At 35.6% G+C, this 27,506-nt stretch overlaps 1 protein-coding gene across 1 annotated transcript; it reads right to left on the bottom strand.

The window, feature by feature from the left end:
- Positions 1-8: 8 nt before the first annotated feature.
- cd63 (CD63 molecule) lies at positions 9-27,506 on the bottom strand. The gene is made up of 8 exons (XM_022676837.2): positions 27,324-27,506; positions 19,914-19,992; positions 9,013-9,201; positions 7,591-7,665; positions 4,803-4,901; positions 3,164-3,307; positions 1,650-1,733; positions 9-545 (listed from the first exon to the last, which is right to left on the bottom strand). Exons 2-8 carry the CDS (start codon positions 19,977-19,979, stop codon positions 480-482), a joined length of 723 nt encoding a protein of 240 aa, XP_022532558.2. The 5' UTR covers positions 19,980-19,992; positions 27,324-27,506; the 3' UTR covers positions 9-479.

The raw sequence follows: 27,506 nt of genomic DNA, 5'->3' as shown, positions 1-27,506 counted from the left end.
AAACGCTGTTGTTAAGAGAAAAAACATAAAACTTTATTTCTCTTTCCAAAAATATGTTAAGCTTTTTAAATCTTACTACTTAATCTAATGCTGATAGTACAAATTGTGGCGTTTCAGCTGTTTCTTCATAAGAATTCTGGGATTCTGAATTAAAGAAGTATAAAAGTTTACAATCAGCTCACTAAAAGAACAGAACACATTTAACAAAGGATACTAATGAAGTACAAATACACAAGACTTATAACAGAAAAACAGTGACAGTACTTCACCTCTACCTTTCTCTCCTCAGCGTCTACGATTAAAAATATAGATGTCAATCTGCTAAATCTGAAATTAGGCACATTTTCTGTCTACAGTGAGACAGTTTTACTTCAGCTAAACAAAGGAAAACAACAACATAAAGGCATTTACAAAATAAGAGTCTTTAAGCCTTGAGTAACTGATTTGCTATTTTCTTCAGTTTTAATCCCGGAGTGTGATCACATCACCTCGTAGCCACTTCTGATGCCCCTCATCAGTGAACAGGCAAACACCAGCCCCAGGATCTGAAATAAACACAAAAAAGAGATTAAAAAGGAGGAAATCTGAGTAGATTACATACTTAGGAACTAGGCAGATGGAGGATGTTACAGTTCCTCACTTTATGAAAAAAAAACTTTAATTCATAGTTTTTCTTTTATTGTGTCAAATATTCATGAGGTACAGGCCAATATTCTTTTAAAGCTGACATTGTGAAGACACAATGGACCTCACTCAACAACCATTCCCACCTACGCACTTACAAACAGTCTGACATTCAATAATGTTTTCTTATCTAGAATTTGTTCTTAATTAGGCAGAGTATTTAGAAACACTCCAGACAAGTCGTAGGCACACGCAAAAATCAGTTATAGCAGTTTTGTTCGTTAAAAGTCTAATTCTATGTAAGCAGCATATATATATATATATATATATATATATATATATATATATATATATATATATATATTTTAAATCAGCAATCTTGATATTATAATATTGGTCACTCTGTTCAAGGTCCTTATTTTCATGTGAACTTGCCAATCGTGCTTTAAGAAGGGAGTGATGTTTAATGATCATTTTGAATTATTTGCAGGAATTTAGAAATATCTAATATAAAAGGTACCAGATACTAGATGGACAAATTCAGCACCCCCACCTTTGAAGGTATTTTTCCAAGACTGGGCTTTTTAGCAGACCAGACCAAATTAAAATACTGGCACATGCTTTCAATTAAGAAAAGAGATTCACCATTCACAGGTGCAAACTATTTTACTACTTAAGAGCATATCATTTGGAATTTACCAAAAAAATCCTAAAAAGTTACTGGCGAATAAGGCCCAATGTTTTAATATGATCTGATACAAAACAGAAACGTATAAATCTGTTCTCTCAAAAATGCCTTCTTGTTCCGTGAGCGTCGTCTTATTGAAACAAAGTCATGGAACAGTGAACTGAACTGAGGAAACCCAGAGTTTCTGCACAGCAGTTCTGAGTATGAGGGACATTCAGATTGATTTTCCCTTAATTATAGGTCAGAAACTTCCTGTTCAGTTCCCAGTTTGGTCATAAACGCAGCACTGGTACAGTTTAACAGTGTGCTCATGTGTCAATGGAGCAACATGTCTTACCTCTATGAAGGCAATGACAATAGCTGCTACTGCAACCCACTGAACGTTCTCCTTCAGCAGCTTCTCCAGAGCAGGCTGACAGCCCTGCACAATGAATCAAACACACACAGTTAGCTATTACACAACATGCACACGGGTCAATGACATATAAGGTCAATTTAAATAGTACAAATAGCAAATAAATAAATAAGAGTATTGTTTGGAATTTGTTCAAAACATTATGAATGTTCTATAAACACAGGTTCATATTAAATTTAAGTCTTTATTATAGAGTTTTCTTCATCCAGACAGATGTGAACACTGAAAACTGATCATAAAGTAGCTAGCTATGCCAACCCACCATTACAACAGCCTATTTAAGCTCATTTACAGCATAGATAACTAGCTTTTCAACACAAAGCAAAAAGATAGGAGTGCTGTTGAGACACCACATAGCCAACAAAGGTAGCTAACTAATATTTACTGCCTTCCAAAGCTGTAAAACACCCACCCAAATATCCATATGTCTGCTCATACCATTTTGTTAAGGGAAAAGTCAGTTATGAAGCTCCAGACAGACATGCCAATGTTGTGCTGAATTGAGCACCCCCGCCAGGAAAAGCACCCTCTCTAAAACATATTTCTAAGTAAAGTTAAAGTGCTTTTATTAAGAAGACAGTGCGTACACACTGCTGAGAAAAGGGGGTGCAGATTTGCAGGCTGCAGCTGACATGACTACATTTCATTGTTTTTTAGGAGTCCGCATAGCTTAGAACAGCATCTTGGGTATTTTCATTTTCAAAAAAAAAAAAGTTAAAGCCAAGAAGACGTACATGATTTCTCCCGAGAGGGGGTGCTTTTCCTGGCGGGGGTGCTAAACACTGGCACAGCGATTTTTGTATGGCTGTCTTGAGAAGATGCTTAGTACAAAGATCTTAGATGCTATTCTACCATCATGTGGATGTATAGAGGGAACTTCACGGTCACACCCGACAGGTTCACCTCACTGGAGCTTTAGGACTGAGACGTTTTTTCTGGGTTAGGATGTTCTGGTGGTGGTTTATTGTCTATAAAATAGTACTAGAAGATGTAGGATGTTTTAAATTAAGCTCATTCAACCACAGACGCAGCTCCCTTACTTTGGAAAGCAGTGAATATTAGTTCAATGGAGCTCCACAACAGTGCAGTGGACCATTGATATAGATTATACCCAGAGTGATAACTAAACTAGAGTTCAGATTCTCTGCCTGAGCCAGACTCAAACTCAGGCCAGGTCGGGCCCAGATTTCCCACCACTTTCCTCAGGCCGGGTTGGATCGGGCTTAAAAAAATGTTTTTAAATGCCATTTTCATTTTATATAAATGATTTATCGCAAAGCAACAAATCAAAAAAAGTTGCACAATTTGGTTCAGTTCATCAACAAGAAGCCCTAACACATTTTAATCCAACATCATCAAAAAGGTGGATATATAAAAATCATGTTCTTTCGGTAAATATTTGTATAGTTTGTATAGTACTGTATGGTAGATCTTACCGTCACATAGATCTTTTTATCATCATTCATGGCTCCTTTACCGCAGTCAGCCGTGACGTTTTTGCAGCACGAGTCCGGGACAGAGGTGTGATCTGGTTTGAAGTTCACCCAGTCGGAAGAGTTCGCAGCTCCACAGCATTTCAACTACAAACAGAAAAAAAGAAGCATCGAGTGAGTGGATTTTTGTGTGAATGTGTACACTGCAGTGGCGTGCACAGACATTTTGGGGGGCAAGTGCTCAGGGGGGAAAAAGGGCACTTTTTAGCGCACGTGGAACACTTCATTATAAAAAAAAATTACACGCACAGCTTGAATGAAATTTGACTTTTATTTGTAACATTCTCTAAACGTGAGTTTTCAATGGAAAAATGTCACACCACCAACTGATACATATACAATATTAATTATATACAGTCATTGTTAAGTCCTTTGCTGTATGAGACATTTTACTGCACAACAAACTGATTTCAGGTTGGGTTTTGAGGGCAAACGGTAGGATTTTACTTGATGTGTATGTTAACTGGCTGGTGGGACACGGGGGAGAAGAAGCTGTTGCCGTGCGTGCTGTGCTGAAGACTCGCTTTAGCACCACCTGATGTCTATGTCTGCACGCCTCTGGTACACTGTATTCTAGATACTACAGTCAGGGTTCGCTCTAAAGACAGTACGGCTGGATGACAGTCGGGAAGCAGGATGTGAATTTAATGTCAACAGATGGCACTGCTCAAACATTTGAGAAGTACATACATCCTGGGTAAACCAGCCAGAGACTGTCGAAACTAGAGAGATTTCTCATCACGTCTTTGTTTTTTGAGAAAGAAAAGAGTCTTACATTTTTATGTGTCTTAAACATGTTATAAAATCGGTTTCGTGCAAACAGTTACAACGCAGGGTACCGACGCCTGAGTAGCCAGGAAGTTTACCTGAACACACCTAAATTCAAGGCCAACAGTGTAGATACACTGCCTAGCCAATAGAAAAGGTCACACACTCTAATATTTTGTTGGAGTGCCTTTAGCTTTGATTGCAGCACACATTCACTGTGGCATTGTTTCAATAAGCTTCTGTAATGTCACAAGATTTATTTCAATCCAGTATTTTGGTAAAAAATTAATGCAAGTGTCTGACTGCTGCACAAAGCTTTCTCCAGCTCTGGACTCTGAGGTGAACTCTCTTAATCCATGTGTGAAAATGATGATCTCATGCTCCCTGAATCACTCTTTCACAATTCAAGCACCATGAATCCTGACATTGTCATCTTGGAATGGAAAAAATCAATTGATGGAATAACCTGGTCTATATTCAGTATATTCAGGTAGTCAGCTGACCTCATTCTTTCAGCACATACTGTTGCTGAACCTAAACCTGCAGACCAACTGCAGCATCAACCCCACATCATTTACCCACTTAAATCCAGGTTGAAACTTTTTTTTGGGCCAGGCAGTGTATTTGCGAGATGGATTTAAGACATTTTTAAACAAATTAAATCTTTGTATTAAGAATTTGAAGACATATTTTTAAGCATTTGCAGATACCCAGTATACATGTCATGTCATAAAAAAATCCACAGTTTTGGTTCAGATGTTCACAGCTGATTTGTGTGTGTTGTGAAGATGTGATGAAGATGATGAATACTTACGTCTTTCTGAATTCTGTCCAGACCCTCCTGGTACTCCTTACTGCCGTTGTTGTACTGCTTGATCATGTCCCGGAGACCATCATCCACCAGGCCTGTCAGCTGGAGGGAAAAAAAAAAAACAAATCAAAAAGCAGAGGGAGTTAAAATGAGGTGAATTAAACATTTAAAATGGTTAATTTAACTACAATTTTTAAGATTTAGAATAAAAATGACCACACTACTTTTTATTCACACTACAACTGTGTTGCTTTTCTGGGTTTCCAGACTAAAATATCTCCAAACAAACAACATTTTAAGTAGTTAAAACTAATAATTTGTTTTAACTTAGGTTTGAGTATAGCTGTCTGTTAGCATTAAGCCCACACTGAAAATGTAACCTACTAACCTACCTACTATATGGACAAAAGTATTGGGACATCTGCTCTTTCATGGTTACTGTTTCATTCTGAAATTAAGGGTATTAAAAAGAGTTTGTCCTGCTTTTGTTGGAGTAACTGTCTCTTAGGTCCTGAGAGGGGTTCCTACTCGATTTTAGAACATTGCTGTGACAAGCTGATTGCATTCGCCACCTCACCTCATCCACAACTTTTACAGCTCAAAAGGGATTGAAAACATTTAATAATAAGAAATTAGAAATAATAAGGAATATAATAATTAAAAAAAGAATAAAAAAAGAAATACAAATTTTAAATCAACATTTACTATATTAATGAAATATATATGTAAAAAAAAATAATTCTAAAAGACCATTAAAAAATTGACAAGTAAAACATTTAAAAAATATAAAACAAAAATAGATAATAATAGTATAAGTAAAGTAAAATGATAAGAATGATAAATTATTTCCAGCACTGATAATAATAATGAACTAAGAACGTAAGAATCAAAATATAAAACATTAGAATAAAAAAGTAATAATAAATAAACAAATAAATAAATTAATTAATTAATTAATTAATTAAAATTTAAATAATAAAAATATAAGACAATATAAGACAATATAAGACAATCACAGGCTTAGACCAGACGGTGTCAGTAGTTTTATGTTGTCAGTAGTTTCATGTTTATCTGTAGAGGACTGTAGAGGTGTGTGTGCATTTGCTCATCTGTGTCAGCAATTGAAGTAGCTGCATTCATTAGATGGAGAGTCCAGAAACATTTGGACATACAGTGCACTTGAGTTAAATGCATTAATCATTTCCATGTAAATTAAATATTTAATAAAATTATATATATATATATATATATATATATATATATATATATATATATATATATATATATATATATATATATATATATATATATATTTAATACTGCGCAGTAGGCGAGTTTGAGGACGTGAAAAGTTCCCGGATGACGTACTGCACCGGGAGACATTTTTAAGTATACAAGCCCAGCACACTTCACCCGCTAATATTTCCCACAATCCACCTGGAGCCGCGCTGAGCTGAGACGGCAGTGAGAGGGGGAGCGGCAGAGGAGAGGAGTGGGTGGAGAGAGAGAGAGAGAGAGAGAGAGAGAGAGAGAGAGAGAGAGAGAGAGAGAGAGAGAGAGAGAGAGAGAGGTTTATGAGGTGAGGAGATTCAGATATCTAAACTGTTTTGGTTGTTTGTGATATCAGGCTGTAAATGAGAGATTTATGAGGGTTAGTTTAAGTTAAAATAGCGAGTTATAGGGGTGAGGGTTTATTATTAATGCTGTTGCAGACATAATAACTTTAATTTCGTATCTGAACTGCTTTACTGAGCAGCGTTAGCCCTGTGCTACTGAGATCAGTTAGCTTAGCTAGAGTTATCAAACTTATCACAACTCTTTATTAATCTTCTGTTCTACAACACCAGCGATTACTAACTCACTAAAGCCCTGTATACTGCTGCAGTGCTGAGGAGCTGGAGCAGGTTTAACTTAATACTGATCAGTCTGTATAAACTCATCTGAGGAAAAAGGCTGCTGATATCAGATAGGCTTTTCAACAGACAGACAGACTGGTTGCCAAAAATCACATTAATAAATTATAACCAAAATCTGACCATTTTATTTAGTTTTATTAAATAGCTAGCTAACCAGCCAGGATGGTTAGACTTTTATGTTGTTCAGAATTTATATTATATTTGTTTAATGCCCAAGCTAAACTGTTTTAATCTGTGTGTGTTTCAGATTCAACTATCCTTCCTACTGGAGAGGATGAAGATGAAGAGAGGGAGAAAAATGAACAATCATGTGTTTAAATATTTATGCTAGAAAAGGGAATTTTGAGGTGAAATGGAAAGGCAGGAATTAATTAACATTTTGGTATTTATCTTTGAAACTTTTTGATAATTGTTTTGTTGCATAAGCAAGTATTATTAATATACTTCATGAATATTAAACAGTCCGTTCATATTTATTATAAAATATTTCATATTTGAGGAAATATTAATTTTAAGTTTTATTTACAATCAGTGTTTATTAAATAGAACTGGTTGGGGGTTTGTTTATTAATAAGAGCTGATTAATGAGGGGATTTTAATTAAATTAATTTGGGTAAAGGTCTGTAAAGTGTGCCGCTGGTAGAGAGGGGTGAGAGGTGAAAGGGCGTCAGAGGTAAGATGGTGGATGTAGTGCGTCCGAGGCTGCGTGCGTACTGAAAAAGCGTACTGCTTTAGCCGGCGAGCAGTGCGTACTCACCCCAATCCAGTACGTACTGCTTAAGTACGCGATTTCGGACGCAGCCCCAGTCTCATGACCTTTGGTATGTGAAGTGCATGATTTTATCTGTTATAAAGATTAATAATAAAAATCTCACCTTGTCTCTGAAGACGTAAGCAGCAATGGCTGTTCCGATTTCAACGATGATGATGAGAGAGAGCAAGATGGCGAACTGTGGAAAAATAATTCATTAGAAACAGTCAATTTACTTGTAAAATCAACAAACCATATGTCACTGTTTCCAGCACTTTCTGATGGCTTACTGATGTCCTTAAAAAGATAAACTGTAAACAGAGATACGGGTTGTGGGTATATGGTTGAACCGGTCTGGAAGGGTGGGACAGACTGCTTAGTCATTTTCCAGTGACGGTAGGATCATGCTTATTTGCATGTTGCGTGATACACCACATGCACTTAACAGCATTACGCTGCATGCATGTGACTATTGTTGTGTTGTGTAATTAGGTCAAAGTTGTTGAGTTTTTTTTTTCTCTCTAACAAACCCCCAAGTCACTGACAGACTGGATAAAATATAGATAATTTTCTAATATACTGTAATCACTCTGATTTGTGCTTCAGGGTATGTTTTTGTATGTTATATGGGGGTTTCAATATGTTTATATAATTATTTTTATCTATGTACTAATTACAGTTTTCATAATTCAACTTGGTGAAATTACAATTACAATTTAATTGAAAACTAACTTTATTTCAGTAATTCAGTTCAAAATGTGAAACTCATATATTATTAGATGCATTACATACAGAGTGTCAGTGTCTCAGGCAATTAGAATATTATATAAGACCAATTGGTACTTTTGGCAGTGTGCCAAGTCCTGCTGGAAAATGAAATCCTCGTCTCCATAAAAGTTGTCATGGTTTGGAGAGACATGTCATCTGCTGGTGTTGATCCACTGTGTTTTAGTATCAAGTCTAAAGTCAGTGCAGTTTTGTTTTCCCACAAAATCTTACAGCACTTCATGCTTCCCTCTGCTACTGACAACTTTTATGGAAATGTGGATTTCATTTTCCAGCAGGACTTGGCACACTGCCCACACTTCCAAAAGTAACAATTGGTCTTATATAATATTCTAATTTTCAGAGACACTGATTTTTGGCTGTAAGCCACAATCCTTAATAATAAAAGAAATAAACGCCTAAAATAAAATCACTCTGTAAAACATCCATATAATAAATGAACATGAAGTAGGCACTTTCCTTTTTCAGTGTCAGTGAAATATTAGGTGAAATGAATATTACTGATGTGGCTTCAGTCCATCAAAACAGTGTAACAAAGGTTACTTTCTTAAAATGGCGTTAATTAAGAATTCAGTTTGTGTTTGTGTGTATTTATGTGTGCATGGCTAAGACATGTTGATGATGAGGAAGTGTCCGAATCCACTTCTCTTTCTAATACCAAACAGTCCCCCCCTATACATAGTAATGAGTAATGAGAATAAGAAAATAGGGATCAATTTCAGTAACAACCATAATGTATAATAAATGCATTTGGTTTTACCATCGTGATCATGCAGTAGTTCTCCTTCCAGGCTCCACAGCAGCCGAAGAAGGCGATGAAGAAGATGACCACTCCCACGATGATGAGAACCAGAGGGGCTGCAGAACCGGAGGCACCCTGGATCACAGGGGTTTTGTGGAGACTGACCTGAACCCACACTCCCAGTACAATCAGAGCCAGGCCACATAGCTGTGAGAGAAAGAGAGAAAAAACAGAAAGAGAGGGAGATTTAGATTACTGTAGAATACACAATATATACACAATATATATACAGCTGAAATGATTCCACCACATCTACTATATTCATCAACTTCTCTGAAACACATGAAATACATCAGTAAATAACATATGATTACTAGGTGTGGGACAATATATTGATACTGCGGTATATTGTTTTGTATGTATTGCTCCATGTGGTGTCGCTAATCAAGAATATTGGATGTTAAATTCTGTGATACTGACACCAATTAATCCATAATTTCTGATATTTACTTATTTTTGGAGTAGTTTATTCTCTTCAGTAACACTGAATACATATACACACACACATATATATATATATATATATATAGAGAGAGAGAGAGAGAGAGAGAGAGAGAGAGATATTAAATATACAATATATACAGTACTGTAATTGTGTGATTCCCTCCCATAAGAATTACTTTCACGGCTTCTCATATCTCCATATTTGTCATTTTATATTTAACCCACTTCAAAATGCTGCAAAAATACACCTGCCCTATAGAGTGTGTAAACATTTTATAAAGAATGAACCAACATAAATTGTTATTTAAGATTAGTACTGTTTACATTTTACAGTAACATTTTCCTGTAAAATTACCATTTTGGAAACACATTAGCTTTCAGAGTTTCAAGTTTTATTTTATCTGCCATCCTAGGACATTGTATATCAATTTTTGCTGTATTTATTTATTTATTTTTTACATTTGATCTTTACACTGTGTCCAAATTAAATGACGAATTAACCAATTAAAATACTCTGAAATGGACTTAACAAAAAATACAATGTGTGTACACTTTATGATGAATGAACCAACAGAAATAGTCAAAAAATCACTTAAAACAAACTCACTTTGACATTCATTTAAGGTTAATACTATTTTTTTTTTTTTTTTTAGAATTTGTCATTTTCCTGTAAAATTACAATTCTAGAGACACAGAAGCTGCATTTCATAGCCAAGGCTGCAGTTACCTTGGATTTGGGATGCAGCTACTATGTTGACATGCACGTGATAATGTGTATCAAATAATCATATTTTAGTGGTGATCCTAGAACATAGTATCTTTACACTGTGTACGAAAATAAGTGACAAATAAACCACTGCAAATACTCCAAAATAGAAGATAGAGGAAGTTTCTACATCCACTTTCATTAAAAGTTAAAGGTTTATTATTGTATAACTGCAGTTTTGGAGATATAGTGTGTTAACAAAAGTGTTAAAAAGTAAATAAACTAAGCCTAATGTTCTAACTAACTAACGTTCCTTCGTTGTGACTTAAAAAGCCTACTGCTAATAATTTACTGCTAATGGCAGACTATCTAACCAGCCTTGATTAAATGTATATAATGATTAAAGGTTAAAGTGATGCGATAATCATTGATTTGAGTAATATCACAGTATATAACTAAAACATTACATCACTGAGAGAGCAGAAACTAAAAATAGAGGGTAGTGTTTAGACAACATGGGGAAAAAATGACGACTCCACACCTGGGTGATATAAGGCCACGTGTCTGTGCTGCTGGTTACACATTAAACATGGGCTTGTCTATTTTGGACACATAATGAAACACATACAGAAAGCAAAAGGAAAAAAAACTCAAAGTTTCCTTCACCTTTAAACAGAAACTGGGGCTGGTAGAGTGATATAAACATTTGTTTATCAAACAGGCCTGCCTTTACTTTACCAATGACTGAGACGTTTGTCTTTTATATGAAACTCGAACTCTCCAGGTCACCATATCTACCTGCTTAGACTAATGTAGGCCATGCTCTGCATTGCATAACACAGGCAATAAGGGTTAGCTTAAGGATATGACAAATATTACTGTTGATAATTTGTGGCGTTTGTGAAATGACGCCTAACAGCATGTCCTCAAGACATAAGCATGCTCCTAAGAAATGTATGAACCTGTCTTTTGGGTAGTGTACCTCCTGGTGAGAGATTTTTGACTGATACGTATTGTATACGACAGTCGGCCACCTCTAGTACTGCCAAATGAAACACTAAATCCCTATCCGGACAGGATTAGTTTTTCAGGGGGTAATTTTCACTTTTATGAGGGTCCTCTGTGATTTTATTCCCGTCCGGACTGACCATGTATGTGTTTTTCTTAGACGTCCTCAAAAAGAAAATACAGGCTGAATTATCTACTGTTTTTCTCTAAACTCTGCGGTCCTCAGGTAATTTTAGTCCCGTCCAGATCCACATCTCTCTTTTGTCTCCTCGCGTTTTATAAATTAGCTATTTGTTCACTGCTGTTACAATTTGGGCGTGCGTTTCCACAGAAATCCACGTAAACACAACAGCAAGTGGAAATGGAGGAGCTACTGAACGTGATGTCATGTGACCAAGAGAGTAAAAAAAAAAAAAAAAAAAAAAAACTCACCAGTTCTCCTGTTTTTCAATTGTAGTCCAGATTCAAGAGTTTTAATCACTGAGTAGAAATGTCAAATATTTTTTACAGATATTTTTTACAAATATTTTTTCTCCGCCAGATTTTTTTTTAATCATTATGCAACTACTGTTAGGTGCATTACAGTGGCATTTGTGAAGGCAGGTGGATAAAGTATGTCAGGCAGAAAGTGAACAGCTATTAATAATAAATAAATTAAAGCAGAAAAAAATTGCAAGTGTTAAAAAGTAAAATATTCATCATGTTCCTGGTATGCAGCGGTCAGCACATGCCAAAAATGTAATGCAGTTTAAGTACTTCAAGTTGCCATATTTTTCGCACTAAAAGGCGCACTTAAAATCCTTTAATTTTCCCCAAAATTATCATTACACCTTATAATGTGGTGCTTCTTATGTATGAATTCTACCAGTCAGGTATTAAAGAAAGCCGTAAAGCCCCTTCGTTGAAGTACAGCGCTATACAGGAGTTTCAGTTTAGTTCTCCAGCACTAAGACTAGAGCAGCATTAGCATTTTTGGCTAACCTAACCTAACTATTTCCCCATTCCTGAGTACTATTGGACTGTAGCCTGCTCCTAACCCCGGCTAGCACTGCTGGAGCAGCATTAGCGTTACCCGCTTACCACGCTAGCTCTTTTGCTGTTCAGAGGGGAGTATTATCGCCATGTACTTACTTAAATACCCAAATAAACAGTTTTCAGGAGAGGAATCTGTGTAGATTAACATCCAGCACTTGTTTGACAGTTTTGTTTACTTAGCTTAGATTTACTTAACTTAGTTAGCTGCCCCCCCCACCACCACCACCACCCAGCGACAAAACCTGCTGAATTAGAAGTTCCTTATAGTGTCTCTTTAAATGCGCCTTATAATCTAAAAGGTATGAAAATAGAAGTTTATTAATAGTGCGCCTTATAATACGGTGTACATTATAGTGTGAAAAATGATATGCTTTAACCTTTTACAACCTTAAAATGTGTGGGTTTAGGCTATCCTACCCATATTTGCCAGAGTTCTCTGAACATCAAAAGTAAAGAAGACAAGCACTGACGTGTAACATTATTTAATAGAGCTTTCTTACAGAAGATATTTGCCTAAGGTGTTGTGAACGACATCCCTGTTCAAATGTAGGTAAATACACAAAGCACTTAAAGGATCCAGTGAGAAAAGCTCTGTCAGGCACACCCAGCCCTATCCGGCACCAGGGACTGCCAATGCAAGTGATGAACAGATGGCAAATGCCAAAATATACGTATTGGCATTTGCTCATGGAATAAACATAAAATACAGTATTTTACAAAGATTTTAGGGACCATTAGAAATGCTTTAAATCATTACTCTCAGTAAAAGAGGTTATACTGTAAGAACTCCTGATTCCATTAGAACAGATGCAGCTCAACATAACTACCTGCTGATATAAAACTCCATGAGGAGAGATTTGAAGATATTAAAAAAACACAGTCAAGTAAAAAAATCACTACAATTCTATATGAATGTTATTTATTGTAAAATTAGAGCTTTACTGAGGAAATAAAAACAAACTGCCCAAATAAGGAACATTTATTCTATTTTTCATTTCCCTAAAACACAGAGTACTGTAAATCAACTCAATAGCTGCCAAAAGTTTCTGAAAAATATATATTTTATTTAAGTGGCTGTGTTTATATTACAAGCCTTATTGAACCAATTCAGATTTACTGATCAGATAACATTCAGCTTTCTTTATAAAACCAGGGTTATTCAACCAAATATTGATTTCTGAACTCTTTAGGCACTGTCTAAAGATGTTTTTTACCTTTAACTTCTATTACATTTTGTACTTCACTATAAGTCGCTTTGGACAAAAGCGTCTGTCAAATGTAATATAATGTAATGTAATGTAATGTATTTGAGGTCTGAAAGCTCTGCATCTTTTTTGTTATTTCAGCCATTTCTCATTTTCTGCATATAAATGCTCTAAATTACAATATTTTTATTTAAAATCTGGGAGAAATGTTTCTGTAGTTTATAGAATAAATTAACAATGTTTATTTTAATCAAACATCTACATGTAAACAGCAAAATCAGAGAAACTGATTCAGAAACTGAAGTGGTTTCTTATTTTTTTTCCCAGAGCTGTGTGTTGTACTGATCAAAATTAAGAATATATATTGTGTTAGATCTTATTTGTGTCACCTAGGGGAGGGATTTAACAGGTTATAAACATTTTATATTCTACTTTATATTATATTATACATTAATGTGTATGTGTTGTTACAAATTGTACATAAGATGTATGTATACCTGTATGCTTTCAATTAAGAATATATATATTGAGTTATAAATGTTGGCCATATGGTCCAGCACTAGGATCAACCTTACAAAGTCTTATTGCTTCACAAACATCCAATCAGAACAAGTTCTGTGGAAGACAAACTATGAGACGTGACGCTATTGGCTGTTAGATCCTTGTTTAAGAGCCCCTCCACACACAGGGAAACACCAGAGTAAATATTTGAGGATTCATTTAGTGACAGCAGGTACCTGCACAGAAAAGAGACGAGGAAAGAAAGGAAAGAAAGAGGAGAAAAACCTGAGTCGAAAGGTGAGTTGGCAAGATCCAGACCCTGCTGCACTTTACACACAGCTCAGCTCAGTGAATTACAGAGCTCAGTGAATAGCTGTGAGGATTAGTGTTTTCCTGCCAAATCTGGTCCTTCTCTCAATGAGAGGCTTTTTTTTTTTTTTACCTCAGGCGCTTTATCTCCGAACAGGCCGCCCGGGGAAAAACACTGATCCTCACATGACAAGGTCACATGACGCCATCATAACACCTGGGTCACGAGGTTACATGGAGCACTGTTCCACCTACATGAGGGGATGCCCAGAGGAAAGACTGAGGCTTCCTGTGATGAAATTCACCAGCTTTCCCAACACAACATCCTCCACAACTCAAATCAGACAGACATTTCCTAATCACATGATTAATACAATAACAAAAATGCAAAAATGGTACGATAAAGGTCGTATATGGGCAGTAGGGTTGATATAACAGGGTTTGTGAATATGGTTTACAACATAGGTACATTTAGAGATTTGCTAATTTAATAATATTCATAAGAGTAAGTAGAAATTCTTTATCTAGAATTTATCTTCTAAAAACTTTTTAAAAATGACTTAAATAACTTTAAGTTTAAAGTAATTGATAAATCACATGGAGACCAACTAGTCATTTTATATATCTGTGTGGGGAAAAAAGGCCTTATAAAGAGGCCAAGTCTCTCAGAAGCACAAAGATGGTCAGAGGTTTACCAATCTGCGAAAAAACTAAGCTTAAAATGTATGGAACTCCAAAATGCGTTTCGATTTTAGATATTCCACTATCTACAGCTAAAATCACCATCAAAAGATAGAGAATCTGGAAAAAAATCCCTTTTAAAAAACTCATTTAAAACAGGCTAAAGCAAAAAAAATCACATTTGAGGTTCATCCAAATAAGTGAGTGTGAGTTACAAGAGCTATTTATATTCATTTATGTTGTACAGTGAGTCCAAGAAGTATTTGATCCCTTGCTGATTTTCTTCGTTGGCCCACTAATAAAGACATGATCATTCTATACTTTTAATGGTAGATGTATTCTAACATGGAGAGACAGAATATTAAAAAGAAAATCCAGAAAATAAATCTAAGGAATATATATTAATTGATTTGTATTTCATGGAGTGAAATAAGTATTTGATCCCTTAGTATTCATTAGCAGTTCTGGCTTTTACAGACCAGTTAGACACTCCCAATCAACTTGTTACCTGACCTGAAGCCACCTGTTCTCACTAATCACTTGTGTGAAAAACACCTGTCCACAGAATCAGACAGATCACACAGATTTCAAGTCTCCAACATGGGTAAAACCAAAGAGCTGTCACAGGACCTCAGAGTCAGAATTGTTGACCTTCACAAAGAATGGGCTCCAAAAAGATTAGTAAGGTGTTGGATGTGAAAGTAACAACTATTGGTGCAATTATCAGAAAGTTTAAAGAGTATAACATGACAATCAACAGACCTCGGCCCGGTGCTCCAAAGAAGATTTCGCCTCGTGGGGTGGCAATGATGCTGAGAACGGTCAGAAATCGTCCTGCAACCACTTGGCAGGAGTTAGCAAATGACCTGAAGGCAGCTGGGACCACAGTTTGCAAGGAAACAATTGGCAACACTTTGCGCAACAATGGATTCACATCCTGCAGTGCCCGAAAGGTACCCCTGCTGAAGAGAGCACATGTGGAGGCGCGCCTCAAGTATGCCAATGATCATTTGAAAGATGAACCAAGTTATTGGGAGAAGGTTTTGTGGTCAGACGAGACCAAAATTGAACTTTTTGGCCTCAACTCCACCCGCCATGTGTGGAGGAAGAAAAATGCTGCCTATGACCCCAAGAACACTGTGCCCACTGTCAAGCATGGAGGTGGAAGCATAATGTTTTGGGGGTGTTTCTCTGCCAAGGGTACAGGGCTACTTCACCGCATCACTGGGAAGATGGATGGAGCCATGTACCGCACAATCCTGAGGGACAACCTCCTCCCCTCTGCCAGGGATCTGAAAATGGGCCGTGGTTGGGTCTTCCAACATGATAACGACCCTAAACATACAGCAAAGGCAACAAAGGATTGGCTCAAGAAAAATCACATTAAGGTCATGGAGTGGCCCAGCCAGTCGCCAGACCTCAATCCGATCGAAAATCTATGGAGGGAGCTGAAGGTCAGAGTTGCCAAGCGACAGCCCACCAACCTTCATGATTTAGAGAGGATCTGCAAAGAAGAGTGGGCCAAAATTCCCCCTGGTGTGTGTGCTAAACTTGTGGTTAACTACAACAAACGTCTCACCGCTGTGCTTGCAAACAAAGGCTTTGCCACTAAGTATTGAGTGTGTTTGGCAAGAGGGATCAAATACTTATTTTCCTCATTGAAATACAAATTAATTAAAATATATTCTTTAAAATTATATTCTGGATTTTTGTCTTGATATTCTGTCTCTCCATGTTAGAATATATCTACCATTAAAAGTGCAGAAGGATAGTGTCTTTATTAGTGGGCAAACAAAGAAAATCAGCAAGGGATCAAATACTTCTTGGACTCACTGTATATGTTTTTGATGTTACACCTGCTATAATGTTAATGTTAATGTTCAAAATTAATGAATATTTAAATTTTTGTATAGTATATAGTGCATTGCATTTTTATCAATGCTTTGGGGCAACATTAAAGAAAACCTGTGACAAACTGTATTCGTTTCACTTTTAGCCCAAAAAACTGCTTTTAAACTAACCTGACAGAGCAGCACATTCACATTAAGTGTCTCTTCTCACTAAACAAAACTTGATGGGCAGTATAGAGGTCGGCGAGGTTTGTCCCAATACTTTTATTCATTTACAGATTTAGAGCACTTCAGTTTCTGAATCAATCAGTTTCTCTAATTTTGCTATTAATAGGTATATGAGAACATTGTTGTTTTATTCTATAAACTACGGACAACATTTCTCCCAAATTCCAAATAAAAATAGTGTCATTTAGAGCTTTTATTTACAGAAAATGAGAAATGGCTGAAATAACAAAAAGATGCAGAGCTTTCAGACCTTAAATAATGCAAAGACAATTATTTCATATTCATGAAGTTTTAAGAGTTCAGAAATGTATATTTGGTGGAAAAACCCTGGTTTTTAATCATAGTTTTCATGCATATTGGCATTATGTTCCCCTCCACCAGTCTTCCACACTGCTTTTGGATAACTTTATGCCTTTACTCCTGATGAAAAAAATCAAGCAGTTCAGCTTGGTTAGATCGCTTGTGATCATGTATCTTTCTATTGATTATATTACAGAGGTTTTAAATTTGGTAAAATAAAAGAAACATTTTTTTAAATGGTCTCTTTTTTTTTTTTTTTTTTTTAACAGAGCTGTATGTATAGATGTAACATATGTAAAGGAAATGATATAAACTGTAAGCAGCATAACAGAATATATGTTTATGCTTCTTAACACTAAGCCAAAATAATTATCCAAAAGAAAGACACTGGGCTACACAAGCTTGATCTCACAGAAAAGATAAAAATATGTTGTATCTGATATCAACAAAAATACACACACAAAGAGTCTAGGGTTGGTGGTTCCCCAGTAGTTCTGCTAACTCTGAACAGAGTTTAAATAGCTTTACCACAAGCTGAACCATCTCACCACAGAGCCCAGAGGAAATGACATAGGCAAGAGGCAAGATGTGAGTGGTAGTTTTTAAGTAGGTAAAGTCCATACACATGTCCATAAATGTAATAGTCCACGCTTTAACCGTGACATCACCACAAGGTTTCTGGTTTTCGTAAGAACAATTTGTTCTGTGGAAACTTGGGCTCAGGCCATGAGGTTCAGAGTGGGCTGCAGTTCCGCTGTGGCGAGAGACGAAGCGATGGTAACACAGGAAAGACAGTACTGCAGCTCTGGTGCATTTTAGTAAAGTGTTACTTTTCATGGTGATCATGAGATTCAGATGAAGGAGGGGTTTATAGGTTATAGCTTTGTATACAAAACACCACTCTAAAGCTCCAAAATCATACAGAACAGACAGCACTGTTTCCACAGACTGGTATTACTGCCCTCAGTGTTTGTTGGAACTTGTTGTTATGGCACTGTTGAGTTCGAAATTTAATACTATATTTATACAGGCTTACAGGCTTAGAACATACTGGTGGAGACATGCATGCTGAGGCTCTACACAGACTTGGTCCAACAATTAAAATATTACACAACTCTGTTAATTTAAGAGGGCTTTCACATCTGCCCTGTTTGGTCTAGACTTCGGACTTTCAGACCTTTAAGTTGGGCAAGAACCAAAGCATCAGGTGTGAAAGGAGGCGTGAATCACATTCAGGACCAAAGAACCAGAGTTTGGTCTTATTGAATGAGGTGTTCTCTGTCCAGATCTACTAAACCATGGTCCAGTTCTACTGGATGGATGAATGGATGGATGGATCAGACGTGTAAAAGGGAGTCCGGACCAAAGAACCAGAGTTTGGTCCAACCAAAAAAGGTATTCTTGGTCTGGATCTACTGAACCATGGTCCAGTTCTACTGGATGGATAAATGGATGGATGAATGGATGGAAGGATGGATGGATCAGATGTGTAAAAGGGGGTCCAAACCAAAGAACCAGAGTTTGGTCCAACCAAAGAGGTGGCCTCGGTCCGGATCTACTGAACCAAGGTCCAGTTCTGCGTGCTGAGGCTCTCCACAGGCTGGGTCCAACAATTAAAACATTCACGACTCCATAAATCTAAAGGGGCTTTCACATCTGCACTGTTTGTTCCAGACTTCTGACTTTCGGACTTTTAGTTTGTATCCAAACCAAAGCATCAGGTGTGAAAGGGGGTCTGAACCAAAGAACCAGAGTTTGGTCCAACCAAAGGAGGTGATCTCGGTCCGGATCTACTGAACCATGGTCCAGTTCTACTAGATGGATGGATGGATGGATCAGACGTGTGAAAAGGGGTCCAGACCAAGTTTGGTCCAACCAAAAGAGGTGGTCTCAGGGAAGAAAAAAATCCATTGATGAAATAACCTGGTCTACAGCTGACCTCATTTTTTCAGCACATACTCTTCCTGAACCTAGACCTGACCAACTACAGCATCAACCCCACATCAATTACTTACATAAATCCAGGTGTACAAACCAATTAATATAAAGAATAGTGAGAGTCTGTCTGTAAGTTATACATTTAGTTCATATATTTATTTACACTATCAATACATATAGACATGTAATATTGACCGAAAATTCCCTCATGGGTGCATCCATACTCTTCACCTCTAAAGATGTATATTTTCCAGTAAAACACGCACTAAATAGAAAAGTAAAAAAACGCTACAAGGGTTATACATGCTTGAAATGAGTCAAATGTAGTATGCAAGCTCCTTATTTCATTAATTCCGCTAATAGAATCTAAAGAGATTCTTATGGATCAATGTTAATGAATTTCACCTCCAGGAACCCACACCCAATACTGTTTCTGTATACTTCTACAGAAACAAAACCCCACAAACAGGAAGGAAGATCTTATTCTACTGAGCTACTCAACTGACTGGTTTCCATGAACTCTAGAAGACGTGCAACATGTGAATGATTGAGTGAAAAGTCAGAGGAAGTGGACATTAACGAAGCTGCAATCAGTATTGGGTCAGAGGGTGCTGTGACTGGACATGACAGAAGATGACAAAGATAAAGACTTACCCAGAAGATAAAGTTAAAGAAGAAAAGAAGGAACTTCACACATTTCATTCCACCCTCCACAGCCATGGTGCTTTAGAGTCTGGAAATAAAAAGATAGAGAGCATTATAGACAATATAATTCATCTGATTTATAATGAATACTGTAATGATGTCCGTCAACGTCTAAAAAAAAACGTAGATTTGCTTAAAAAAACAGGCATATACTATCTAAAAACGATTTTATGATAGGACTATTTTAAGAAAATATAAGAAAACTGCATTCTTGCTAGTACTTTAGCAACTGCTGATCCTTTAAGTACGATGTGTCTGCGTAATAATTTGCACAAGACTGTACTTAGTAAAATGTCATTCTGCCATTTCCACACACATTACCCTTAAACAATGTTATCTGGAATTAAATCTCACTCAGACGTTATCTTGTGTAGCAGGTGCAATTTTACAATATGTTTTTTTTTTTAATAGATTTAAATATATATATATATATATATATATATATATATATATATGTGCACTATTTATTGAAATACTGTTACATGTGAGGATTGTTATAGTTTACAGTAGGTATCAAGACTGTGTTTTTCAGAACTCAGTACCTCACTATACACAGGTATACAATAAAAAAAACTTAGCATTTTTTAACATAATAAAAAGAATTTAGAAAAAAATAAGCATTATTCCAAAATATCTAATAATATTTAATACCTTATTACTATGCAGTTTAACCCTCCTGTTATGTTACGGGTCAAACTGACCCATTTTAAAATAGTTTATTTTAAGTATTTTTTCAGAAAGAAACTTCTTCTGCTTGCCTTAATTAGTGTAATCCAGGTAATAACAATAATATCATACAAAAGTGGTTAATCTCACATATTGTCAACCACTCCCTGCAAAAACTAAAACAAAACAGCAGTGTTATGTTTCAATGTTATATAAAACTAACATGTTTTATATGTTGGTCTTGGTAGTGAAACATTAAAAAGTTTGAAAGTGTATTTTTTCATGAAAAACAAGTGAATTATCCTAGTTGAACCATTACCTGTTAGAAATAAGGAACATCATTGCACTAAATATTGATAGGATAATTAGTAATGGAGTTAGTAATAAAATATTCAAACTGCTTGTTACTTTTTTTTTTTTATTATTCTTTTGGATAATTAAACATACCTGTTCCTGACAAATGAACATAACAGGAGGGTTAATTTGTCAAAATGGGTTGTTGTTTACAGGCTCTCTATGACTAAGCTAAATCTCTCTCAATCTCTGTTCCTCAACTTTCTCCCCATTCAAGAGACTTCCAATTCCCACCCACAACTTACGACTCTCACTATCACATGATAATACCAAAGCTGGGAGGGTGACGTCGAGCACATGGTTCCTCCAAGTCATGTGAAGTTCCACTGCATCATATCCTACTGCTGTCAGGACACCATCATCAGACAGCTGAACACGCTTGGAGGAGAACACTAACTGCCTGTTCTGCCGGTTACATCAACCAGCAAATGCCCACAGCAGTCTACCAGCTTTCTGGTAGTCTGAGTGACCAGACAGCATTTTTTGGGTCTTTAATAAAGAATACAGCTGACTAGGGTTTCAGAAATGTTGATATTAGATAAAATGTGCTTGTAAAAGTGTAATGTGCTACATTTAATCACAATTAAGATAACTTATCTCTATCAGTTTTAAACAGAACATACAAAGACCCTACCTGACCTACTACTAGAGGCCCAGTCCTCAAGGACCATCAGCCCAGGCTCAGGTTCTACTGAAGCTTCCAGCACATCTATAGCTAATAATGATTTTGCAAAAAAAAAAAATATTAAAAATATTAATCACTTAAAATAAATAAATAAATAAGTATAAAGAAATAAAATAAGAAATAATTACTGATTACTAACCTTAACTGTGTGTTTTTTCATTGTACTTATTAGTGAACTTATCAATTAATATCTCCAAGAAATGTATACATCCATGTATATCATTGATGGTATGCAAAAAAAAAAACAAAAAAACTTGTATCTCTTTTTTGTTGCCATCATTTATGACCATATTTGTAATATCAATCATCAAATATTAATTGCTATACAGGTTATAATGTATGTGTAAATTAATTCCAAAATTAATTTGTTTAATTTTGTAATTGCAAAATTACAGTTTGTTTTGATGGTCGTTTGGGTGGAAATAATTTGGTTTCTGGAGGGATGATACTTAACAGTTTAGTACAGTCTTTTGCAAAAAATATAGCAAAAAACATGGTAATTAAAGGGATATAGCATGAAAACTTAATTTCCACCATCTTAAATAACAATAGAGAATACCAGTTGAATTGTAATGAATTATTGCATTTAAAAAGTAAGTATGATACTTTAACATTACACTGTTACACTCTCCTTATGTCTCTTAACAGTTATGAGATATGGGGGGTTATTAAGTCATATCATCTAGATGTAAAAAGAACGTTTTTAGCTTAATATCTAGATGACTGTATTATTGGTTAATTAGAAAAAAATCATAAGAAGAACCATAACTTCAGTACAGACCAGAAACAGAGGGAGCAGCCTGCACAGTGACTTGACCAAATAAATAAAAACAAAGGATATATCTATATGTGACTAAATAATTTTCATGCTCAGGTTGTAATATATATTTACACATATTTTCTATTAAGGGACTAAATATTGTTAAATATTTTTTATCTAAAGAAAATAATAAAAGTTTTCTTGCACATCAAATTCATGCACAAATTCAAGCTCTGATTGTATACAGATTCAAGCCTTTTTTAAGGTCTTTATATAATAAAATCTGAATTTTATGAAGGGCATCCAGCCAGCCAGCATCCAGCCAACCATAAGCTGCTGGTTAATTAATAACAGAATGCAGAGTAATCAAACTCTGCATAAGAAATCACAAGGTGACCCTGCGTAAGTACAGACTCAGCCTGAGACTGGCTTTATCCTCCAGACCTGAGCGAAGTCCAAGCCACACAAACACAAGCCTGTAATGTCAACGAGGTCACGATTTTCCAAAAGCGAAAGCATTTAACAGTCCTGATACGCGTCCCAAAAATGTGCGTCATAAAATGTACAAAAAAAATGTGTCTTTATTTAAACCCACAGTCAAAAGTAGGCAGAAACAAATTTCTACTTTCTACTGTGTTCTGCCATTATATTGCTTTCACTTCCACTCATTAATATGTTAGTATGAGAACAGGAATGTAGCTGGTGCTCAGTTCCAGTTCAGTTCTTCACCTCTACTTCCCCATTTTCATTTTCAGTCGACTTGTTTAGCAGCTTTAGTGCCTGCGCTGCTCTGCTGTCGCTCACGACTTTCATACTCGGCGTTTTATTTTAAGGCATAAGTAACTCAAAAGGAAATGTTTACAGCCTAACTACATTCATTTTACATGCAGAAATCTAAATATTGTTACAGTATCCAACATATCGCATTATATGCAATAATAATGCATGCACATGTATTGCATATCGTAACAATTGCAATATTTTCGAAAGCAGACTATTTTGTATTGTTTTTTCTCAAATCACTCATCAATGCAAACTTGTTAATTGTAGGTTTTTGAGGTTTTTTTTCCTCTCCATATTTAGTACTTACTTTTTCTATTTATAAACTATCGGCTGTACATTTGTAGATTTTTTATTTATTTTGTTTAGATAACAGATGTGCATCTACTTTTGTTGACCTGTCTGTGTATCTTTTTATACTCTTCGCACTTTTTCTTCTATTGTTTATGTTGCTGTAACAATGCAAATTTCCCTGAGTGGAATATTAAAAGGCTATCTTATCTTACCTCATCTTATTTTATCTTATATTTTGCTATTTACTGTATTTACAGTTTATATGCAGAAGATCATTCAACCATAAATATGTCCACTGTAGTTCTGCAGGTTTTTAGACAAGTTGTTTAGGTAATAGGTGTTTTCAGGTGTACAACAAACTGTTCTTTTCAGGACAGAGTGCAGACAAGACAAGGCCAAACAAGTCAAGACAAGATAAGACAAGTGAAGACAGGACAAAATAAGACAAGACTAGGCAAGACAAGTGAAGACAAGGCAGGGCAAGTGAAGACAGGGCAAGAAAAGACAAGACAAGACAAGTCAAAACAAGACAATTAAAGACAAGACAAGTGAAGTGAAGTGAAGACAAGACAAGTAAAGTAAAGTAAAGTAAAGTAAAGTAAAATCAAGTGGAGTTAAGTGAAGTGAAGAGAAGTGAAGACAAGAAAAGTCAAAACAAGTCAACTCAAGGCAAGATAAGACAAGTGAAGACAAGACATGACAAATAAAGTGAAGACAAGACAAGTCAAAACAAGTCAAGGCAAGGCAAGTTAAGACAAGACAGGACAAGTGAAGACAGGGCAAGGCAAGACAAGACAAGACAACACAAGTGAGGACAAGACAAGTCAAAACAAGACAAGTGAAGTGAAGTGAAGACAAGACAAGACAAGTTAAGTAAATTAAAAGTAAAGTAAATGTAAAGTAAATGTAAAGTAAACTAAAGTGAAGTGAAGTGAAGTGAAATGAAGTGAAGTGAAGACAAGACAAGTCAAAACAAGACAACTCAAGGCAAGACAAGACAGGACAAGTAAAGTGAAGTCAAGACAAGACAAGTCAAAACAAGTAAAGTCAAGGCAAGACAAGTGAAGACAAGACAAAACAAGTGAAGACCAGACCAGGCAAGACAAAACAAGACAAAACAAAACAAGACAAGACAAGACAAGACAAGACAAGACAAGACAAGACAAGACAAGACAAGAAAACCATTTTGAGGGCCTTGTTCAAGTAACCATCAGTGGCAGTTTAGCGGATGTGGTTATGGAACCCATAGTAAATGACCCAGCACTCTGACCACCATGACACCACTGCAACGGCATTCTGCAACACACCTACATTTTCTCACATTAAATACCTTTAAATACATTTTAGCAGTGTGCCCAGAACATTCAAAAACACTAAATAAAAACACTTCAAAAACATCCAGAAACATTCTAAGAATGTTAACTGTAACGTTCAGAAAATGTTCTACTGTATAGGACTTCAGGGAAGCAATATTTTTATCCAGTAGAAACCTCAACAGCATGGACTATGTGGTTTATTTTTATGTGTGGATAAAAGTAACTCATTTTCAAAAAGATGATTTCAAAATGTCATTATCAATAAATGTATTATTTCTCACATGACTTGAAGGCAGTTCAAGTGTAAGCTCTCAAGTTGTGACAGAAATGATACATTTACAAGAGAAGACCACATGAACACGACCGCAGGACTGGAGCCCATGGATCTTCTAGCGAGGGCTTTTTCAATAAGCCCTGCCTTTACAAGTTGGGGAGCATCAATAAAAAGACAAAATGACAAATAAATATGCTTATTCTGAATCTACACAGTAAAAAAATAAAAACACAGACAACAAAGGCTACTGTTTAATAATGCATGAAAACATTACTCATCTATTGCTCATACTCTGCTGCTCTTGGCTAAATATACTTTTTTTTGTGACAGAAAAACAGAAGTAAACTAAAACCACCACTGGAACAGAAGCCACATAGTGCGCATGCCTTACACAGAGGCAGTTTTTTTTAAACTAAAACCTGATGATGGACAGTACTGAGCTAGATCATAAACATTAAATGTTTAGGTGCATTTTGTTCTCTGTATTCCCTAAATACAGAAAATATAAACATAAAAACTATTTTTTAAAGAAAATCAGATCTACTTGCATATATTTAGCTAAAACAATGTTGTACTTAGAAGTGGGCAATCCAAGTACAGAAGGTTAAAATCTGTCCTTGAATTTCGTTCAATTACATTATTTTTGTTGTTATTTCGAGATAATAAATTGTTATTTTGAGAAACCAAGTTGTTATTTTGAGATACTGAGTCATCATTCTGAGCTACTAAGTCGTTATTTTAAGATACTTAGTTGTTAGTTTGAGATACTGATTCATCATTCTGACATACCATGTCGTTATTTTGAGATACTATCTCGTTATTTTTAGATACCAAATCAATATATTGATTTACTGAGTCATGACTTTGAGATAATAAGTCATTATTTTGAGACACTGAGTCATCATTCTGAGATACAAAGTCGTTATTTTGAGATACTATCTCATTCTTTTAAGTCATTATTCTGAGATTGTCTTTTAAAAACACATTTTGAGATATTATACTAATTATACTAATACTAAATACTAAAAACACAAAAATATTTTTTAACATACTCAGTTGTTATTTTGAGATACAATCTCATTATTTTGTGATGCTAAATCATTATTTCGAGATACTAGTTTAATATTTTTACATACTATGATACTATTTTAAAATACTAAGTATAAATAACTAAGTTTAAAATAGTAAGTTTACTTATACTACTTTGAGATACTGAATTTTTATTTTAAGATACTAAGTCGCTGTTTTCAGATACTAAGTCGTTATTTTGAGATACATGGTAATCATTCTGAGACACAAAGTCAATATTTACTCACTGACTCATTATTTTTGGTATATTTAGTATTTTTACATTTATTATTAATATAAAACCAACTTTTCTTACGGCTTAGTCGTTAGTCGCCCTTAATGCCAAAGGACTGTCTAAAAAGTGCACAACGTAGAAAGAACGAATACTGCTGCCTTAATAGGTTTTATTAACACTTGTTCATCAGAAATGCCACTTTCTGGCATCAAACGATTTATACATTGTAACTATAATACTGGCGTACATATAGGATTAATAATCCTAACAGTTAGTCATTACTGCTATGAATTAAACGATTTTCCTGGATAATTAATCCCATATGTAGGTTAGTTAATAGCAGCTACGCCACAGATTTAAGATGTTTGTTTGTTTTTTTCTGAAAAATACAGTGAACACTGACTTATACTGAAATATAACGTTTACAGGAAGATGACTGTGATTTGTAGCTTGTTTTTCCTACTAAATGTATTAAAATATTCAAAGAAAAACAGATTTAATTCAATATATTCAGCTAAAAACATCGTGGTGGGTACGATCCAGATCCAGAATGTTAAAATCCGTCCCTGGCTTTCGTTCCAACCGCCTGGGCGGCTACTCTGAAGCTGAGCTGCAGCATAGAAGCTCAGACGGTTGGAACAAAATCCAGGGACGGATTTCAACATTCTGGATCCGGATCGTACCTGGCAACCCGTTACTCAACTTAACTGAAAAAAAACAATGCCCCCATTCACTCCACTAAAACCGAATTACTGCTGCGCAAATTTCCATTACCTCTCAAATGAGTTATCCACAGTAACGAAAACTCGAATTATACAGCACAATAATACCTGTTTTCTGCTTAAATAAACCCTTTAAGCTCTCGAATTCACAGTTATTACACTGAAAACGCCCAGATGGACAAACACAAAAACACAAAACACTCACCTTATTTAAAGGTAGTCAGCTGTCAGATTTAAAAGGCGAAATACAGGAAACACCTTTTCCAAAAAGTGCTAAACAGTGCGCTGATGTTCTTCACAGGCTGGGTCCACAGCTGAAACAGTTATTAGTCAGTTATGGTGAAACGTATTGTCTTGAACTTTGGGTCCCTCCCTTCTTCCACCTCCC

This window comes from Astyanax mexicanus, chromosome 13 (genome assembly GCF_023375975.1).
Source record: "Astyanax mexicanus isolate ESR-SI-001 chromosome 13, AstMex3_surface, whole genome shotgun sequence".
NCBI lineage: Eukaryota > Metazoa > Chordata > Actinopteri > Characiformes > Acestrorhamphidae > Astyanax > Astyanax mexicanus.
The sequence above is the reverse complement of the archived record's forward strand: the minus strand, read 5'-3'. Positions and strand labels throughout refer to the sequence as shown.